We start from the raw sequence: 17,992 nt of genomic DNA on the forward strand, positions 1-17,992 counted from the left end.
CAAAGAAAGAACTTTAGTTTAGCTGACCTCCTGTGACCGCTGTGACCTCCTGTGACCTTCTGTGACCTCCGGTGACCCCTACACAATGGGTGGCAGTCAAAACTGAACTGAGATATTTGCATTGTAAATTTCTTGGGTAGTTAAGTGATTGGTAGTCATCTGGAGAGTTTAAATGAAAAATGTTTTTGTGGCAGTAGCCCTGGTAGGTGGTCTAAGAACAGTAGATACTTTTTTTGTTTTGCCTGCCCTTTCGTAGAACAGAAAATTGAATTAAATGTTTTGTGTTGTCCGGCCTTTAAGGCACCCTTGTTGAGAGACAGTGAATACCAATAAGAATCAAAAAGAATTTTGTTGGCAGTGACAATAGAGACTTTGCACCATCTCGTGATGGCATCCATGACAGGAGGCAATCCCTGGAAAACTGAATCTTTTCTCGTCATGTAGAACAGGTTAGACCAGATTCAATTGTTCCTGCTTCCTCTCATGGCTGCCATGATGGTGATAGTGATGGTGCAAAGCCTTTATAATCTATTTGCACCTTTATTTCCAAGGCGGGAAAACACGTTCAATTGGTGAACATGATCTATTGACGCTTGACGGTAGAGCATCCAAGGACCCTGATGCAGACCCCAAGGAGATGAAATACTCGTGGTCATGCGAAGATCCTGAAGGCTACACCTGTTTCTATCCAAACAAGACCAATCCTAATGAACTTATTCGTCTTGACATTCCTGATGAACCGGTTGTTCGCATAAACACTACAGAACAGCTTCCACAAGTGAATGGCACGTGAGTATGCTTGTGGGGGGGGGGGGGGGGGAAGCACCGGTTATATAGTGTACTTCCTGTTTTTGCGGCGCGTGGTCGTTTTAGTTCACGCAATTCTTTGTGAAACATTTAAGAAAATAAGTAGAACCTAATATTGTTTCTATTGAAGCTATAAGCTTACAAACTTAGTATAAGAAAAAGGAATATCTTAATTCGCGCGTAGTTTAGTTCCTAGTCATTCCTCTCATTTTAGAACTCACATCATTGTCTTTTTTTCCCCATTTTTTAATGAAATATGAATAGATTCGTATTATTATATATTCGTGCTATTAAAGGTACAAATTTACCTTGACTGGGAGCAAAAGAAACATTTAAAAAAAGTAGTCTTGCGCAGTGTAGTTCTGCGTACAGCATCCCTCAATTTTAGATCGCATATTATGGTTTTGAGTACTACTTTTCTACTAAAAAATGTCTAGCTTGATAATGTTGCTGGTATTGAAATTACAACCTCGGTCTAACTTTATTAAGTGGTTCAACTTTAATAAACAAGTTTATCAAGCAGCTTTGCGCAATGTGCTTTTGAAGGCAGAATATCCCCATCGTACATCACATATCGCTTTCTGAGGCATTTTTTTCCTATGGTAAAAAAAGCTATGCTAATAATATTGCTGCTGTTTAAGGTACAAATTCACTTTGACTGTAAGCAAAGGGAATCGTTCAAGCATAAGAGAAACCAAGATCAAAGTAAAACGAGGATCGCCCCCAAAGACCAAATTGTTCGATATCAAGAACGCAAACTCAGACAAAAAGATCGTGGTTCGTGGCCAGGTTCAAAGTAAAGCACCTGTCACCCAGTACGAGTTCTCAATAGTAGAGGAAAGCCAAGAAGGTATTATGTAGATCTATACATAGCTCATAAGTTTGACGTAAATCATATGGAGAAACGACCTCCTGGTGCAAAAACAAATAGCAGTTCTAAAATGGTTTTTCTTACTTTTTCTTCATGACAGGTTTTGGTGTTCAAAGTTCTAACTGTTTTAAGTGAAGGCTAAACAGTTGCCAACAATTTTGGCTATATTTTAACAGTTTTATAATCAGCTGTTGGACACGGAAAAACGTCCCAAACTAAGGCTGCGTTCATAATGTATGGCAGGGGGGGGGGGGGCAGGTGAAATTGAGGGGGAATCGGAAAAATTTTGGTAGGAAAAAGGGGGGACGGGCAAATTTTTGCACAAATTTTGGAAGAAACTACAAGCCTTGCTTAGGGGGGATCATATTTTTTTGCATAACTTTAAGGGGGGTGTTAAGAATTATTCTGGGCATTTCAAATTTTCAATTGCCCCACCGCCCTGCCATAGTTATGAACGCAGCCTAAAAGCTTTTTATCTTTGCATTGGTGTGGGCCCTTTTAAAACTTCTTCTTTTTCTTTCTTCTTACTTTGATTAACTTTCTCACAACAATTGATTATTTTCCAGGATATGCGTATGTTGATTTAGAAGAAGAGCAGGATGTAGTCAAGTCTAAAATAAAAGGCGAAGTAAAGAGAACAAACCCTAGAAAACCAGCCCGTAAAAACGTTTATTTGGTGTTCAACCCAGGGAAGCTTGCTGAAAACGCCACCTATAAGATACGACTCACTGCAACCTACGATAACGTAACATCATATGCCGAAGCAGACCTGAAGACTAAAGCAACACCAAATCAAGGTTAGAACTGAAATGAAAACAATAGAAAATAAGGGAAAGGAAAGAAATTAAGGATAAATAGACAAACATTACTGTTAATGATTTACCAGTGATTATGCTCGTATCACATAACCGTAATCTGATAGTTTGATTTGGGTGATAAGTTGATGTAGCGTGCCGAAGGAAAGTTAAACTAAGAAAGAAGCTCCTTAGAATATTAACTAATTTGCTATCCGGCCAAGTAGCACAGAGGTATGTAACTCATATTATATTTAGTTCTCCTACAAGAAATTATCAATATTATTATTCTTCAGCATAAACTGCCTATAGTTGGCTGAGCATTCATTTCTAAGTATCGCTAGACCACGTGTTGCATAATCATTCCCTAATCAAGCACATTTTTTCTATTTGTAAGCGGTTTTTAACTAATACAGATATACCTTATTGTATTTTACCCAGTCTTTACGTGATTCTAATAAATGCAGTGATTGAATGATGGAATCCCAGTGAGTGATTTGCTGTCGTAACACGGCCGACCCGGGGAAACTCGAAAGATTGCCCCAGCCGTAACAATTACAGTAGGGGGAAAGTATATAGAAGTACCAAAAAATTATGATAATGGTGAGGATGACGATGATTATGATAATGATGGTGGTGGTGATGGTGATGGTGATGGTGATGGTGATGGTGATGGTGATGGTGGTGGTGATGGTGATGGTGATGGTGATGGTGGTGGTGATGGTGATGGTGGTGGTGATGGTGATGGTGATGGCGATGATGATAATGTTGATGATGGTGATGGTGATGGTGATGATGATAATGATAATGATGGCGATGATGGTGATGATGAAGATGATGATGATGATTATTATTATTATTATTATTGTCATAAATAAACTTAATCTAATACTTGGAAGTCAAAACTACCAATCAGCGCATGCCCCATTTTAAGACAGGATCATCAAACCACGAAAAATTTACAGAAACTAAGTACTCGACTACGATAAACTCCCGAACAAGAAATTTATAAACCGATTTAATCCATGTTTTTACTGCATCCTCCTTTGCTTCTTGCATGGTAGTATACTAAATGATATTTGCTTTTCTAGATTTCTTTCTCCTCTAACCAACCTTTTATAGTCAGTCATGATAAAAAATCGTAACGAAGCATATTGCAAGTTTGTTGGTTCTCTATCGTTCCTCGTGGGATTTTCCGGATTCTTTGATGTTCCTCCCTCCGCAAAATAAAAACAACTTCTAAATTCCAATTCCATCTTAGGTGATATTCACGATCTCCTTTTGCAATACGATTCGAATAAATTGGATATATTACATATGTTTTTTTCTTGCAGGTGAAGTGCTGATTGAACCATCAGAAGGTGTTGCTGCCAATACTACTTTCACGATCAGTGCTGGTGACGGGTGGAGCGTAGCTGAGGAAGACGGGCCACTAGTCTATCGGTGTGGATGCGTTATCACCAATCGTCGTGGAAGAAAAAGACCGAAGTACTTTGTGGAATTCTCAGAAAAAGACTCTTGTGAAACCACGCTGCCACCAGGTAATAATGAACCATGATTAAAATATCCTGGGTTTCTAGATTATTCTTGATTACAAACTCATCTACGCAGGGTTGGAATCGTTATGGCATCAAACTAATGATAATGATTTAATGATAATGATGTATGATTTATATAGCGCCTTTTCTATTGAGATATAGGAAAAGGCGCTTTACTTTGAGTTTTGAATATAAGATTACTTTTTAAGCAATTTACAATCATGAGAGATGGTTAGTATGAAGTGTAGGCACTGAGGGTGGTCACTGCAAGGGTTTCTTTACCTCTTCAGTTGTTCTTTTACGTCCCTACGATAGCGACCTTGAACGGGAGAAAATCGGCCTAGAAACTATATGGGATCGATCGACGGTCGACGTCAGACCCCGGAAGTTCCTTGATTCTAATGTGGTCGATCTGTAAATGGCTGTTGTCTATAGCTGTAGCCGTGGAAGACATGAAATTGCTAAATATCGCATCTTGATCATGAGGAGAACGCCATATCTACGTTCTTTGTTCAAACAAATGTCGATCGAGTGACAGAGAAGGAAAGTTTAGAAAATTTAGTCGAGTAGCCACTTAAGAAACGAGTTTATTATTAGCGATATACCAAATGAGATTGATAATAATACAACATTTGTAATATTCCAAATTCATTCCCAGGTGACAAAGTTAACAATCACACTTTGAAGTGTTTCATCCAAGCATGTGATGTACATGGATCTTGCTCAAGAGAAGAACAGGATGTCGTTGTTGCTCCGAAGAAATTTGATGCTGATGACATCGCTAAGGCTAAAGAAGAGCTTTTAGAAAGATTTGCTCAAGGAGACTTGTCAAGTGCTACAAGTGAGTTATCAGTCATCAGTAGGCTGATTAAGATTCCCGTTTTTGCTCCCCACAAACGACAAACGTGACAACGTTTTCATCGTTTCCCTACATTTCACTTTACCTTTTACAAACCTTCTCGCCAAAGACAAGTATTCTTTTGTTTGGTTACCACTTGGAGATTTTCGCGATTCCTTTTCACTAATTTGAAAGAATTTTTTAATGGACGTTTCACGTTTGCCGTAAACGAGAATCTTAAGCTCTCTAATATTGTTGGCTGGGGCGGTGCGGCCGGTCTGGATATTTTGAAATTTTTGTTTCTATTGTTGTGGATGTTGTGCGTGTCATTATTGTCGTTGTAGTGGTGATCAGAAGATTGTATTTATTGATGATGTGTTAAAATTGTGTTTGACATTTGAAAGGGGACCACTTGAACAACATTGAAGATAATAAAAAAATAGGTCCTTGGAGTGAGCATAATCAGTATCATATTGACCTTAGAAAACCACAATATTTCATTCCCGTGGTATTCTTTTAGATATCTACACTTTGTTGCTTGCTTCTGCTTCAAGTTTGACTTCAAGTTTTTATTCCTTTGATGTCACCCTGTATTGATTGGTTAACTTTCTTTAAGTGGTCCCATTTACTGAGTGTGTATTCACACAGTATTAGTTTCTTACGCAGCCGCTATTAGTGTCGTCACGGGGAGTGAGCGTTGTGTGACGACACTAATAGCGGCTGCGTAGGAGACTAACACAGTAGCTGACTCCTTTATTTTGTTTTGTTATCGTATCGTATTTGCTTATCGAGGTGTTAGTGGCAATACTCACAAACGTAGTTAGGTGTGTGTCGTTTGCGCATTTCAAAAATGGACGGCTTTATGGTTTCAAGTGCGACAGACATGCGTCTATTCTAAAGTCCTCAGGCATATTTTCGATAGATGCACGCATTTCTTTATTACAAACAATCCACGTACTCAAAATACAATGGCTTTCTTGATAACCTCTCGTAATCCACCCAGGCAAAAATGAGCGCTCGTATAAGCTATCTGCTGAACGGAACATGTTCTATTTCGCGTTATTAAACTTAGAGTCATTTAATATGACGATGGAAAAAACACATAGTTTACGACATAACTTTTAAAGGAATAACCGTGTGCGAGATCACTGCTAGAACACAAATCAAAATCCTTTTACGAAGGTTACGATAAGGTCCTACCGTAATATGCAGTCGCGTTGGCCTTTAATAGTTTGAGATTGGACGTCCGTAGCAACAGAATCAACGCGAAACTCTTTTGGGAATCTGTCGTTCTGAATAATTTTTTCTTGGTCCCAGGTGCTATGTCATCCTTGCTATTGTCAGTGCAAAATAGAAACAAAAGCAGTGAAGAAGGTGAAGAAGAAGACGACGAAGTAAAGAAAGCCATAGAAAATGTCATCCAGACAGTCATTGATAAGGTACCGTAGGCAACGCTGTTTAGTAATTCTTGTATATTGTCTTATTTGTTTTCGGTTTATTTAGTAAGTTATTGATCAAGGCAGCAACAATATTAAGTTAAGTGTTTAGAATGATTAGACTTTACCCTATATTGCATGAATGTGTAGATGGGGTTTAGCAGTTAACTTATAATTGATCTAAGAAATTTGTCGGTTAACTGACAATCAGCTACCCCCGTGCATACCCGTTTGTATTGAAACGTAGGAACCTTGACTATTCTCGATAATACCAGCTGGCTGCTTCCCCCACAGGTAGCCCAAGCCAGGTTTCTTTAGTGTCATGTTATAAGATTTCGTATGATGTAATCTACCATGCCGCCTACAGCAAGGTGGAAGCACAGGTAGCCCAAGCTAGGTTTCAGTGTTGTCAACACAGAAACCTAGCTTCTCAAGCATAAAAGGCTTGGTATTTTAATGGATCGCTGAATACTAAGTTTGTGCAATAACTCTATCAATCTTAAATCTATGAAATTGAGTTTTGGGGCTAAAATCATAATTGGGTTTTTCGAAATTTTAAGCATGGTCACGTCGACTCCCGGTGGTCACGTGACCTCAAGGCGAGAAAAATAGGAATTTCAAAATGGGCTGGCGGTTTTTATGTGACTCGAATTTTTTTTAATATGGAATTGTTAAGTACAATAATCTTAACAAGAATTTGTCCGGAATAGTTGAAATTCATTCTTAGTTAAGACAGACAATAGAAATATTCAATATTTTGACTCGGTCACGTGATCTTTTTAGTCAATTTCGGACTTTCCTTTTGCCTATGCTTACTCATCGTATTGATAAAAGGAAAAAACACCGTAAAACCAAGAAGTAATATGGATTTTAAACAAGACTAAGGAAATTGATATCACACTCCAGTTTCGGATTCTCCGTTGCATAGGGTTAGTCTCCATTCTGTATAGATTATTCATGCGTTCCGATCCAGTATTGTTGAAGTTGTGCATTCTCTACCTATGGTATTTGTGAATATTGGGAGACTAAAATGGGGCTATCCCTGTAAAAATGAGTGTGTGATTGATAAACACAGCGGTAGTGTTCAGTTGACTAATTCCAAAACGGTCCATTAGGTTATGGATTCAAATGAAAATGGAGAAACGCAAAGTGAAGATGAGGAGGACCTGGTACTTGATACTCTCGCCCAAACTGTTGAGGCCGCACAAGACGAAACGCTGAACGCAGAAGGAAGATCAAAGAGAATAGGTGAAAACGTCCACGAAATGAATGATGCGAGGGAATTGGAAGTTGAAAAGACAAGTAGACGCAAAAGAAGAGCAGTCAGTGAAAAGAACCCAGACGTAGAAACAAAGACCCCAGAACAGGTACGTCAAACTAAATAATAACAAACGATTGTAAGTAAACACATTCAACACTACGAACACACTTGTACACTATACCGTTATATGTTAATTATCCTTTGCGTGACGCTTTCAACTCAGATGTTGGATTTGAAGGAGAACCCGGCAAAAAACGTTCACGAGAAGAGAGAGATTAGCGCGCATCCAACAAAGTTTATATTGGACTACTTCGACGATATGGCGGCCATCTTGCCAGGGGGAAACACAAAACAAGTATGACGGAAAATATATAGAGTTTCGTGTGTTTGTCTTTCTTTTTTGGGGTAAAGGCGATCAATGTACCGCCTTAATTCTTATTTGTTGTATTATCTTGTGGTTAGCTGTAGGTATCGAACGACGACGTTATTGTTGCAAAGCTTCATTTGCCCCCTGGAAGCCCGATAATGTATGCGATCCAAGGTGGCGCGGCATCGTCGAAATAGTCCATTCACATGCTGCATCCGCAGGAATTAAAACAGTATAGTAACCCGTCCCGTAGGACACAATTTTGATTTGTTCGTTTTTAGCAATTTCCATTGGCGTGGTAGGATTTAGAAACAGGAAAGTCCTGAGAGTAAAGGTGTATATGGGGTTTCACAGTTAACTGACAATTGGCCTAAAAGTTAAACTTGACTAAAAACCTAAAAATGATAACTGAATAACTGTTACTTGTAAAATGAATGGTTAGCTCAGTTGGTAAGATCGTCGGTCTGTTGTGCGGAAGGTCGTGGTTTGAGCCTCGGCCGGACCAACACTCAGTGTCTTAACATAACTGTGGAGAAGGTGCTGCCTTTGTAATTGTATCTGCAAATGGTTAGACCTTCAAGTCTTCTCGGACAAGGACTTAAAACCGTAGGCCCCGTCTGTCTTCAGTATTTAACCCTGTATAAGGCGGACGTAAAAGATCCACTGAAGACGCTGGTGACGACCACCTTCTGTACCCGTGCTAACCGGCTGCCTTATCAATTGGGCCGCAAGGCCTGTTAGGCATCAAGCCGTCCACCCAAGAGTGGTAAACGCATTAGAGGGGGTGGATTGGTTTTTAGGGAACCCCAATCCAAACCTCCAGATAGTGATAGTTTACTAGATAAATATTTTGACTCGTGGAATGACTTGTTCACAAACAGGTGGAACAAACCCTCAGCATCTTCAGTAGAATCATTCAGCCATCGAATTTCTCCAACGATTCAATGACAGTCAAAGAGCAGTTCCTAGATCTTCTCGATGAACTTGGTCGATCAATGTGCAAAGGCCTGTCTACTGGAGAAACACCATTGACAGCCGAGTCAAATACCACTGTCTTGCGAAGCGAGAAAAATTCCTTTGAGCACGTGCATACAGTCTACAGTAGGATTGGTTGTGATAACTGTAGCTTGTATGATTCTAAAATTGCGGAAGTACTCTTGGGAAAATCTTTGAAGGATATGTATGGAAACTGGGACTGCAATGAAGACGGTTGCAATGGGGCATGCGTAGTATCTGCTCAGGTCTGTTATTTACCTGTTTATCTAATTTTTTTCTTTTTCTTGTTTTTCTTTCTTTCTTTTTTCTTTTTTTGCTTAGTATCATCGTTGTTGTTTATATATTTATTTGTTTATTTAAGTTTGTTTTCACTTGTTTTTATTTTACACAACACAACCGGAACGTGTCTATTTGTTGTCTCTTCTTTTTTTGGTTTGTTTGTTTTTGCAAGAAACGACACTCTCTTCATTTGAACTCTTGCTATTCCTTTGAGTATTGGTTTTTCATTCGCCTACAATGCTAGATAAGAGTAGTTATTAAATATACATGCAACACAGCCAAACAGAATTCTAAAAATGAAATTCAAATCAGAATTTAAAAAGGTACTTCATTTAATGTTGACCTACGTTTTCCTTGTTGTAGATGTCAGATGATTTGCTGATCAGGTCTCTCAACGAAAACAGATCACTTGTCAGTGACGTCGTCTACGTTAAGCTTTTCAACCCAGAAACTTTGGTTGCTATGACGATCCCTGAGCTGGCCGAGCCCATAAGTTTTGACATTCCCCTAATCAACGTCACGGATGCTCAATCCTCTAAAATCAAGGTAATAATATTAAAAAAATGTAAAATCATGGAAACTTTCTATTTTATTGGACTTACTAGTTTTTGTATTTAATGCACGATTTTTTTAGTCGATAGTTATCGGTGTGAATTGCAATGCGCAGAATACTGCGCTATGATGTGTACATATCTATTATATTTCAGTAGAGTCTCGATTATTACCTTTCCGAGGTTGAAGGAAAAAACTTGGTGGAGATTGAATTGCAGTGCATTCTTGGGGCTATCTTAGGGGACGAAATAGCCGCCATCTTGGAAATATGTCCCGTGAAATTTAACAGCCCCAAAATGCACTGCAATGCAAACTCGACCCAGGTTTTCCTCAACCCCTGAACAGTTGATAGGCTCCCACATCGACAAGCGCAAAGATATGGGTTTAGTTTCTAGAGCAATGCTCTCTTAACGGGTCAAGATTAAAGTTGCATACTATACTTGGTCATAGCTAAGGAGTTTGTCTTACATAGTGTCCCACTAACCTCTCACTTAATGCAATGACAAAGGCAAGTATCGTATATAATAGCCAGTCTTTCTCAATATATACTTAAATTTGAATAGTCCTTGAGCTAGTGTATCGTTTCTTAATAATTACAGTGTCACCAATGGGATGCATCATCATCGTCATGGACGACTACAGACGTTACGACAAATGCTATGGTTGCAGAAAAAAGCCAGATTTCCATTAACTGCACATCAAGTCGTTTAGGGTTCTTCGCCGTATTTGATTTGAGTCCAAAACAGAGTCAATCTTCTTCTACTGCTAGTCCAACAACAAGCAAAACCAGTCCGACCACGACCTTGGGTCCGACTACAGCGACATCAAGCGACACTGCAACGACACCAACCGACACCGCATCGACATCAAGCAATACCACAGCCACACCAAGCGACAATGCAGCCATACCAAGCGACACCGCAGCGATAACAAGTCATACTGGGGGACCTTCTGTGACCTCAAAAAATGATCAGCAAACAGAAATACAGTTCTCCTTGGATGCAAGGTAAGATATAGTATACTGTAGAATACTCAACACAGCTTAAAGAATAATAATGAATGTATATACTAAAGAAGAATATGGCCTCAATTGATTGATATCGACACTTTGTACAGTACGGTACACACGCTTTTATCCCTGTCGTAGCTGCAGAATTGCGTGATACGCTCACTCTATTCTCCTCAAGGTATATTTTTACAGTCTAAATTTCGGTTCGATCTTACGATGCTCTTCACTGTCGTTTGCTAAGATTTCGATGGAATTGATGAGGTTGTTGCAGAGGTTCACAACTAGCAATTAATAAATGGTACACACTAGTCAGACGTTAGTAAGTTACATTACATGGCGATAATAAGGGTCTTAAGCGGGCGCAAAAAAAACTTACATTTTGTCCCTTCTGCCTTGCTACATAAAATGACGTTTTCTCAACGCTTTTACTCGAACAGGTGTTCCCGGGAACTCGTCCCAGACCCACTAGAGCGTGTTTAGCCGCAGAAATACAATTATTACGTTTTCATTGATCAAACCACTTTTAGAAACGTTTAGGGCTACTATAGTTATTATTATTATTTTCATTATCATGCTACTACTTCTCATTGTTACATAGCTTCAACGATGTCATCAACGACAACAATAAAGCCTCTTTCATCGCAACGTTAAAAAGCAGAATTGCATCACAGCTTGGCGTCGACCAATCACGTATCAGCAATCTCTCAGTCCGTCCAGGTAGCATTATCGTACAATTTATCCTGCTGCCTGGTGGGAATGGGCAACAAAGCGTCCAAAATCTGGCCGAGAGCTTGAGAAACCTGGTGCAGAGTGGTAACTTCACCGTCATTCTGTCGGATGGACAAAGATTGGATGTTGTCCGCAGTTCCTTTTTGGTAAGAGATTAAAATCTAGAATAATAAGGTAATTTTTCTCGAGGCCGTAATAGTGTTAGCTGAAGAGCCTTTAGGCTTGAGCCCTTCGGTATCGGCTTTCACTCGAGCTCATGAAAGATTTTCCTGCATGTCTAGAAGATTTGAAGACCAATGAAAAGGAAATTCACTAAAAAATTTTACCCACTTACTAGATTTGCTTTGTAGCCTCAAATGAGTTTGTTTAGTTATCGGTTTTTGTTTTTGTTGTTGTTGCTGTTGTTGTTTTTGTTGTTGTTGTTGTTGTTGTTTTTGACAATAAACTTTTTAGGCCTTGTCTACGTTTGTTATTAGCTCATATGCGTGTCTCAGTCTCTTAAGAGCCAGGCCAAATTTTGTCTTTCGACACTCCAACTAAGACAATATCTGTTACAACAATATTTTGCGCCATATATTCATTTAGCAGGACTAGCATTGATGGGTTGCAAGCATTCCCAAGAGATTTAAAAGACAAAACATGGCGGCCATTGTGGTGCCGTTAACAATAGATGCTAACGAGAAATCTTTTGTTAAATGGCACCAACATGGCCGCGATGACGTACTTAGTCTCTCCTAACTATAATAATGTTTTACTTTATCTCTATAGCAAGGGTTCAACAGCATCCCATCTATCACTCCTCCTCCATCAACTGTCACTTCTACTAACTCTAATCAAGTCAAGAAGTCAGGACTCAGTCAGACTACGCTTATCGCAATTATTGTGGCAGGATCTGTGGTTGCCTTGACAATACTTGCCGTGGTGCTGTTTTACTGTTTGAGGAAGAAGGACCAGAATCAGAAGGTAAAGGCCATAGAAGAAGAAGAAGAAGAAAGCTGGGTAGAACCAATAAATACCGAGGAAGTAAAAGGACATATTCCTATGAAAGGTAAGTAAAGATGTTCATGGCGCGGTATCCCTGTGGCATACCATGCCAAATAAGAGATCAGGAGTCTGTCATTGAAGTTGGTTTTCAAGTCACATAGTCAAGTGTGAAAATTTTTAAAGGCTTCTTTCTTCTGAAAAAATTAAAGAATTGAACTGAAAGCGCTTTATCAAATGGTCAAAAGACAAATCAAGATGCGAGTATGTGGAATAGGATCTTTGATATCATGCTCAGACTTTTTCAGAAGAAAGAAACCTTTGGGTAAAATAGCGCGTTCAAAATGACCAATTTAGTGCATCTGCTTCGTAATGCTGTAAGTGTACATGCGCAAGATTTTTTTTTTCTTTTGGATAAACCAAGAAGTTTAGGGCTTTATACTTAGGGAAAATAATTTTTCTTTTTTTCTTCTCTCTCTCTCTCTCTCTCTCTCTCTCTCTCTCTCTCTCTCTCTCTCTCTCTCTCTTTCTCTCTTTCAAATTTATAGTCGGAACAACCTTTTTTTTTAATAATGTTCCAATCCATCATGAAAGAAGGAATTAGATTTAAAAAAAGCTGCATAAAAATAATCATTGTAAATTCCAGGTATTGACAATGAAGGACACTTGGTCGAGGAAGGTACGTCAAGCCACAAGTGATTTTCACTGAACCATATCAGTAATGTTATGCTTGCGAGAGCATTTTCATCAAAATTTCAAAACCTTGGACCACCATAATTCATTATTCGACTGATCCCTTTTGGAAAAAATTTTTTTTACATTAATTATCCTCTTCATATTTGCAATACTCCCATTTCGAGTTCGCCTCTGCTAAGTCTAGCCTCCATTGTGTACAAATGTGTTCTTTTCTTTTACTAAAAATTTATGTACTATGGAACAATATACAAGTTAATTAAGGTTCCACGGGTTTTAGTTGAATGACTGAATATTATAACGCACAGCTGAAGCTAAGCCTGATGAAAGGAGAACTCGAAGCGGGAGTATTAAGAATGCACTTTTATTTTGGGCGACACTCTATTGTTCACGACACATATTCATTGCTACTTGTCAACGATCCGTTTTAAAAAGATTAACACATATCAATTGAAACTTTAAAATATTATCAGTCATACATGCCACCAGTTATCAACACTTTATAATCCACCATCATCATCACTGGTCGCACTTCTGTTAATTACTAACAGCACCAGCATGAAAGTGGATCTGGGAAGAAAAAAACAACACACGTAACTTTTTTAGTGTTTTTGTTTCGATAATCCTTTTGGTAACTTTATTGCTGAATTGCATGACCAGCTACACATCCATAACAGTGCAACCATTGCGATGCATTATTGTTGTCTGCAGCGTAATTGTTTTCTAACACTGCTTGGCGCTAATATTAGCTAGCCAACAACTACCAACGAAGTTGAAACCCCCTCCGTTGGTAGGGCCTTGCTAAATGGTTCATATACATCGTCGCTGGAAGTCATATTAATTTTAGTCAACGTCGTATTTGACAATTGGTCCTCTTGCTATCTTGTACCCATATTGTTTTATGGAGTAATATTTACGAATCTGTGTAAACTATTGTTTGTTCCAGTCACATCACATGAGTACGCGTACGGACTTCGGAATCATATCTTACAGCTACTTAGAATAGGCTTCTATCGATACATTATCTGGCTGACAAAATTACTAACCTCGTAGTGCGGATACTGGTATATATTTGTACCAGACATCGTCATCTTCCATTTAACTTCAATCATTCAACCCTCACTGTCATCAAACCCTAGCTTGGAACAACCCCTGTGTTGATCTAAGTCAGGCAGCACACATAAAGCACGGCAGTTTGAGTCCTTAAAACTTCCTTTGGGCTGATCTAAGTCAAGGCACGGCTAACTCACAGATTGTACCCTGAAACAACCTTTGGGCTGATCTAAGTCAGGGCACGCCTAACTCACAGATAGAACCCTGAAACAACCTCTGGGCTGATCTAAGCCAGGGCACGGCTAACTCACAGATAGAACCCTGAAACAACCTCTGGGTTGTTCTAAGCCAGGGCACGGCTAACTCACAGATAGAACCCTAAAACAACCTCTTGGCTGACCTATGTCAGGGCATACCAAGCTCACAGGTCAATATAGAAATTAGCGTTTTCGCGGAGGGAGAAGCATGTGAACCATTCGCATTAGCAACATCTCAGTTTGTATGGCCGCAATCTCCAACCAATATCAAAATAGTTTATATTATTAACAATAATTAAATATACGTTTTTTTATCTTGCTAGCAGTGGAACCCAGGCCCTCCCTTCCTGGTACGCCTAGTTATGATCACGACTGAAGCACAATAGGTCAGCACTTGAATTGCTTTTTATAAACACAACCAAGAATGATATGCTTTGCAGCTAATTCACGCACTGCAGACACTACAGGAGGTAGAAGAGAAAGTTCACTCTACAGCAAAACTAGGTGTAAAATATAATCACAAGTACCATCCCCTTGCATGTGACGTCAAAGCAGAAAGAATTCCAATCTCCTGAGAAATGATTTGTCCCCCAGATTGAGCTGCATTCCGAAGTGCTGCAAGGGTCTATAAACTAAAAGGAAAGCACTAGCACAAGTATTACAAGTATTTATTTCTAATTACATCGTTAGTTAAAAGTAATAATGAGCTAACATTTATGATCGACGCAAAAACAAATTTTGCCCAATTCATTTTAATTTCAAAAATGCAAGTGTACAAACTACAAAGACCAAAGTCCTAAACGTAAGAGTGAAGATTTCTTCCTATATTGATTGAATTACTATTCATAACCCCCTCATATAGTTATGCTTTGCTTTTGACTGGATACTTGTATTACTTGGTTGGAATACTATTTTATCCAATCACAGTGGTTTCACTTACTTAGTGATATTGCCGTTTTTGTTCTTGTCACTGCAAGTCAAGGCTGCTGCAACGATTTTTTTGCATCATCTTCACATCACGTATGATAATGCACAGCGATGCTTACCATTTACCAGGGAAAACCAGAAATTCCGGTCTTCGGTCTTTCGATTGAGGTAATCTACTTTTCCCGCTCTTTTTAGTTCTTCCGGTAGACGCGTGCAACATTTGTAACGCAAATTTTCCCGCTCTTTTCTAAACATTAACAAATGAAATTCCAACCGGATGGATTGGTTTAAATGGTAAGCAACCTAAGAAGGCAATTGTAATATTGCAGTCATAGTACACGGCACTTTTAAATCACTCAGGGATAGTTGTCATTAAACAGTCAGTTTTACCCATTTGTGTTAATCATGGCAAGTTTATTTGGTAGATTACTACCATTATTGTTGAAATGCGACCAGCGACGATTAATGTCTCATTTGCCGACTAGCAATTCAACGACTATCAATCAAGAAATTTTACGACAAAAAGTAACATCAAACATTGGGGGCAAACGACCATAATATCTGAATGTTTGAAAAAATTTCGAAATTAATTGTCGATTTGCATATCATATCATTCTTCTCCTGCTAACGACTCTAAAATCGAAAAGCGTTTTGAATTTGGATGAGGGAAACTTGGTTTATTATAAGCTATGCCTAGATAGATTTTTTCCCGCGAAAATGTGGCGACTGAACATTTGGATCGGATAAGCAAACAGTAGATTAGTTTATAAGGTTATAAATAAATCAACCAACCCACCAATCCCCCCTTACTCCTACCTACCCATACATTCTAATTATTTCATAAATAAATGTAACATCCCTGAAACAATTTGTGGATTGTTTTTATCTATTTTTATAATGTGATGTCATAGATTAATGTCATAGGAGGCATTACTAGATATAGACATTGATGCGGTACCGATTAAGCATTACACATGTTTTCCTCGTCGTTAACTTCGTGTTAATAGAGAGTTTTAGATTTACGTTCACGGCAAACGTGAAACGTCAGTTGATCAGTAAAAAAATTCTTTTAAATAGCTGAGAAGGAATCGCAAAAAAGTCCAAGTAGTAGAAAAACAAGAGTATTTGCGCTTGGTGAGAAGGTTTGTAAAAGGTAAAGCAAAATACACGAAAACTATGAAAACGTGGTCACGTTTGCCGTTTGCGGGGAGAAAAAAAGTCAATCTAAAACCCTCTAAATGATACAATTCTGCAAACAGTCGCCTACGTTTGAGTTGCCTACGTTTGAGTTCCTTTTAATAAGAGAAAGATTACAATTTAAAGATAGAACAGAAAACCATACATACAATTATAAGGAAAAATGCGCAAAAAAAAAAAAAAAAAAGAGGAAAACATTGCTTACAAAACCATACGTACAGTTTTATTGAGGATGGCTCGCTTTGCTGACCGTGGAGTGCAGGAAATATTCAACAACTTATGCTTACAGAAAAAACTCTGCATCCACCATAAATGCGACAAAACAAGCAGATAAAATTCTTAGGGAATTTTATAAAAATTCTTCGGGAATTTCACGGTTTTTCGTCCGAGATTGAAACCCTGGACAGGATCGAACTTGACCGACTGCTCGAATCGTTTTATGCAAATACAAGGATTAAAAAGGATGGAATATTTTACTCGAAAAACACTATGAACTCTATAGCATACTGGAGGATGCCAGTTTTAGCTCTTCAAATTCAGTTTTTACCGCTGCAATGGCTGAATTGAAAAAATTTGGCAAGTCAAAAGTCAACCAACATCCTGAAATGACCAAAGAAGACATCGAGAAACTCTAGATATCATTTGACTTGAAGACACCTAAAGGCCCACAGCAGAAATGTATGTTTGATATTTTATTTTTCCTTTTGAGAACGGGTCGAGAGAACTTGAGGCAGCAAACAAAATCAACTTTTGCCCTTGGCTATTGATTCAGAAGTTCTTTGCCAGGATCGCCAGTCTTGGCCTCACATACACCTCGAACTCTTTACGCAACCTCACTTTTGCTTATGGTGCATTTAACAATTGCAATGTAACATTTAATTTAATTTTTGTCCCTAAACCTGCAAAACATTTAATTTCAACGACAAATAAACGTAATATAGTAATTTATGTTTTCTCCACAAAGTGTTAACTTTTTAAAGTATTGTTGTGAATTTGATTGTAATAAATTGAGCTTAGCTACATTGAGCTATATATATTGTTCATTTCGTTCTCTTTGACACGTGACATGATTATAAAGCACTTATTGACTGGGACCTCGGGAAAGCAGTATGTTTTGTGCACCCTCGACCGCCGATGTTTCCCCGGCTCCGCCTCGGGAAACATTATTTGCCGAAGGCGAAGTCAATATCGGGAAATATTACCAAGACGCGAGTCTTCGAGCGGCGAGGTAAGTATTCTCCATATTTACCGAGCCTGAGTCGAATAATTGTTTTAGCATATACCAACTTGTGTACAGAGTAACTTATTTTTATATACAATAATTCAATACAAAGAAACAAACAGCAACTTTTAGTTTGCGTAACAAAGTCACGCAAAACTTTTAGGAAAACTTCTAGCAAAACTTTT

At 38.6% G+C, this 17,992-nt stretch overlaps 1 protein-coding gene across 2 annotated transcripts in view; it reads left to right on the forward strand.

Moving 5' to 3' along the window:
• Positions 1–16,256, forward strand: part of LOC116301867 (uncharacterized) — a 35,478-nt gene extending 19,222 nt beyond the window's left edge. For both annotated transcript variants that reach the window (XM_089033988.1, XM_089033989.1), the window contains 14 exons: positions 552–789; positions 1,449–1,657; positions 2,245–2,475; positions 3,807–4,013; positions 4,669–4,851; positions 6,166–6,287; positions 7,400–7,651; positions 8,794–9,153; positions 9,551–9,733; positions 10,339–10,745; positions 11,347–11,623; positions 12,246–12,525; positions 13,105–13,137; positions 14,785–16,256. In XM_089033988.1, coding sequence (XP_088890114.1) covers positions 552–789; positions 1,449–1,657; positions 2,245–2,475; positions 3,807–4,013; positions 4,669–4,851; positions 6,166–6,287; positions 7,400–7,651; positions 8,794–9,153; positions 9,551–9,733; positions 10,339–10,745; positions 11,347–11,623; positions 12,246–12,525; positions 13,105–13,137; positions 14,785–14,837 — 3,035 coding nt within the window. In that variant the 3' untranslated portion in view covers positions 14,838–16,256. The remainder of the gene's footprint in view (positions 1–551; positions 790–1,448; positions 1,658–2,244; positions 2,476–3,806; positions 4,014–4,668; positions 4,852–6,165; positions 6,288–7,399; positions 7,652–8,793; positions 9,154–9,550; positions 9,734–10,338; positions 10,746–11,346; positions 11,624–12,245; positions 12,526–13,104; positions 13,138–14,784) is intronic.
• Positions 16,257–17,992: the final 1,736 nt, after the last annotated feature.

This window comes from Actinia tenebrosa, unplaced genomic scaffold, assembly GCF_029948245.1.
Source record: "Actinia tenebrosa isolate PJP-AT-01 unplaced genomic scaffold, QUT_ActTen_1.0 PGA_scaffold2__45_contigs__length_23673736, whole genome shotgun sequence".
NCBI lineage: Eukaryota > Metazoa > Cnidaria > Anthozoa > Actiniaria > Actiniidae > Actinia > Actinia tenebrosa.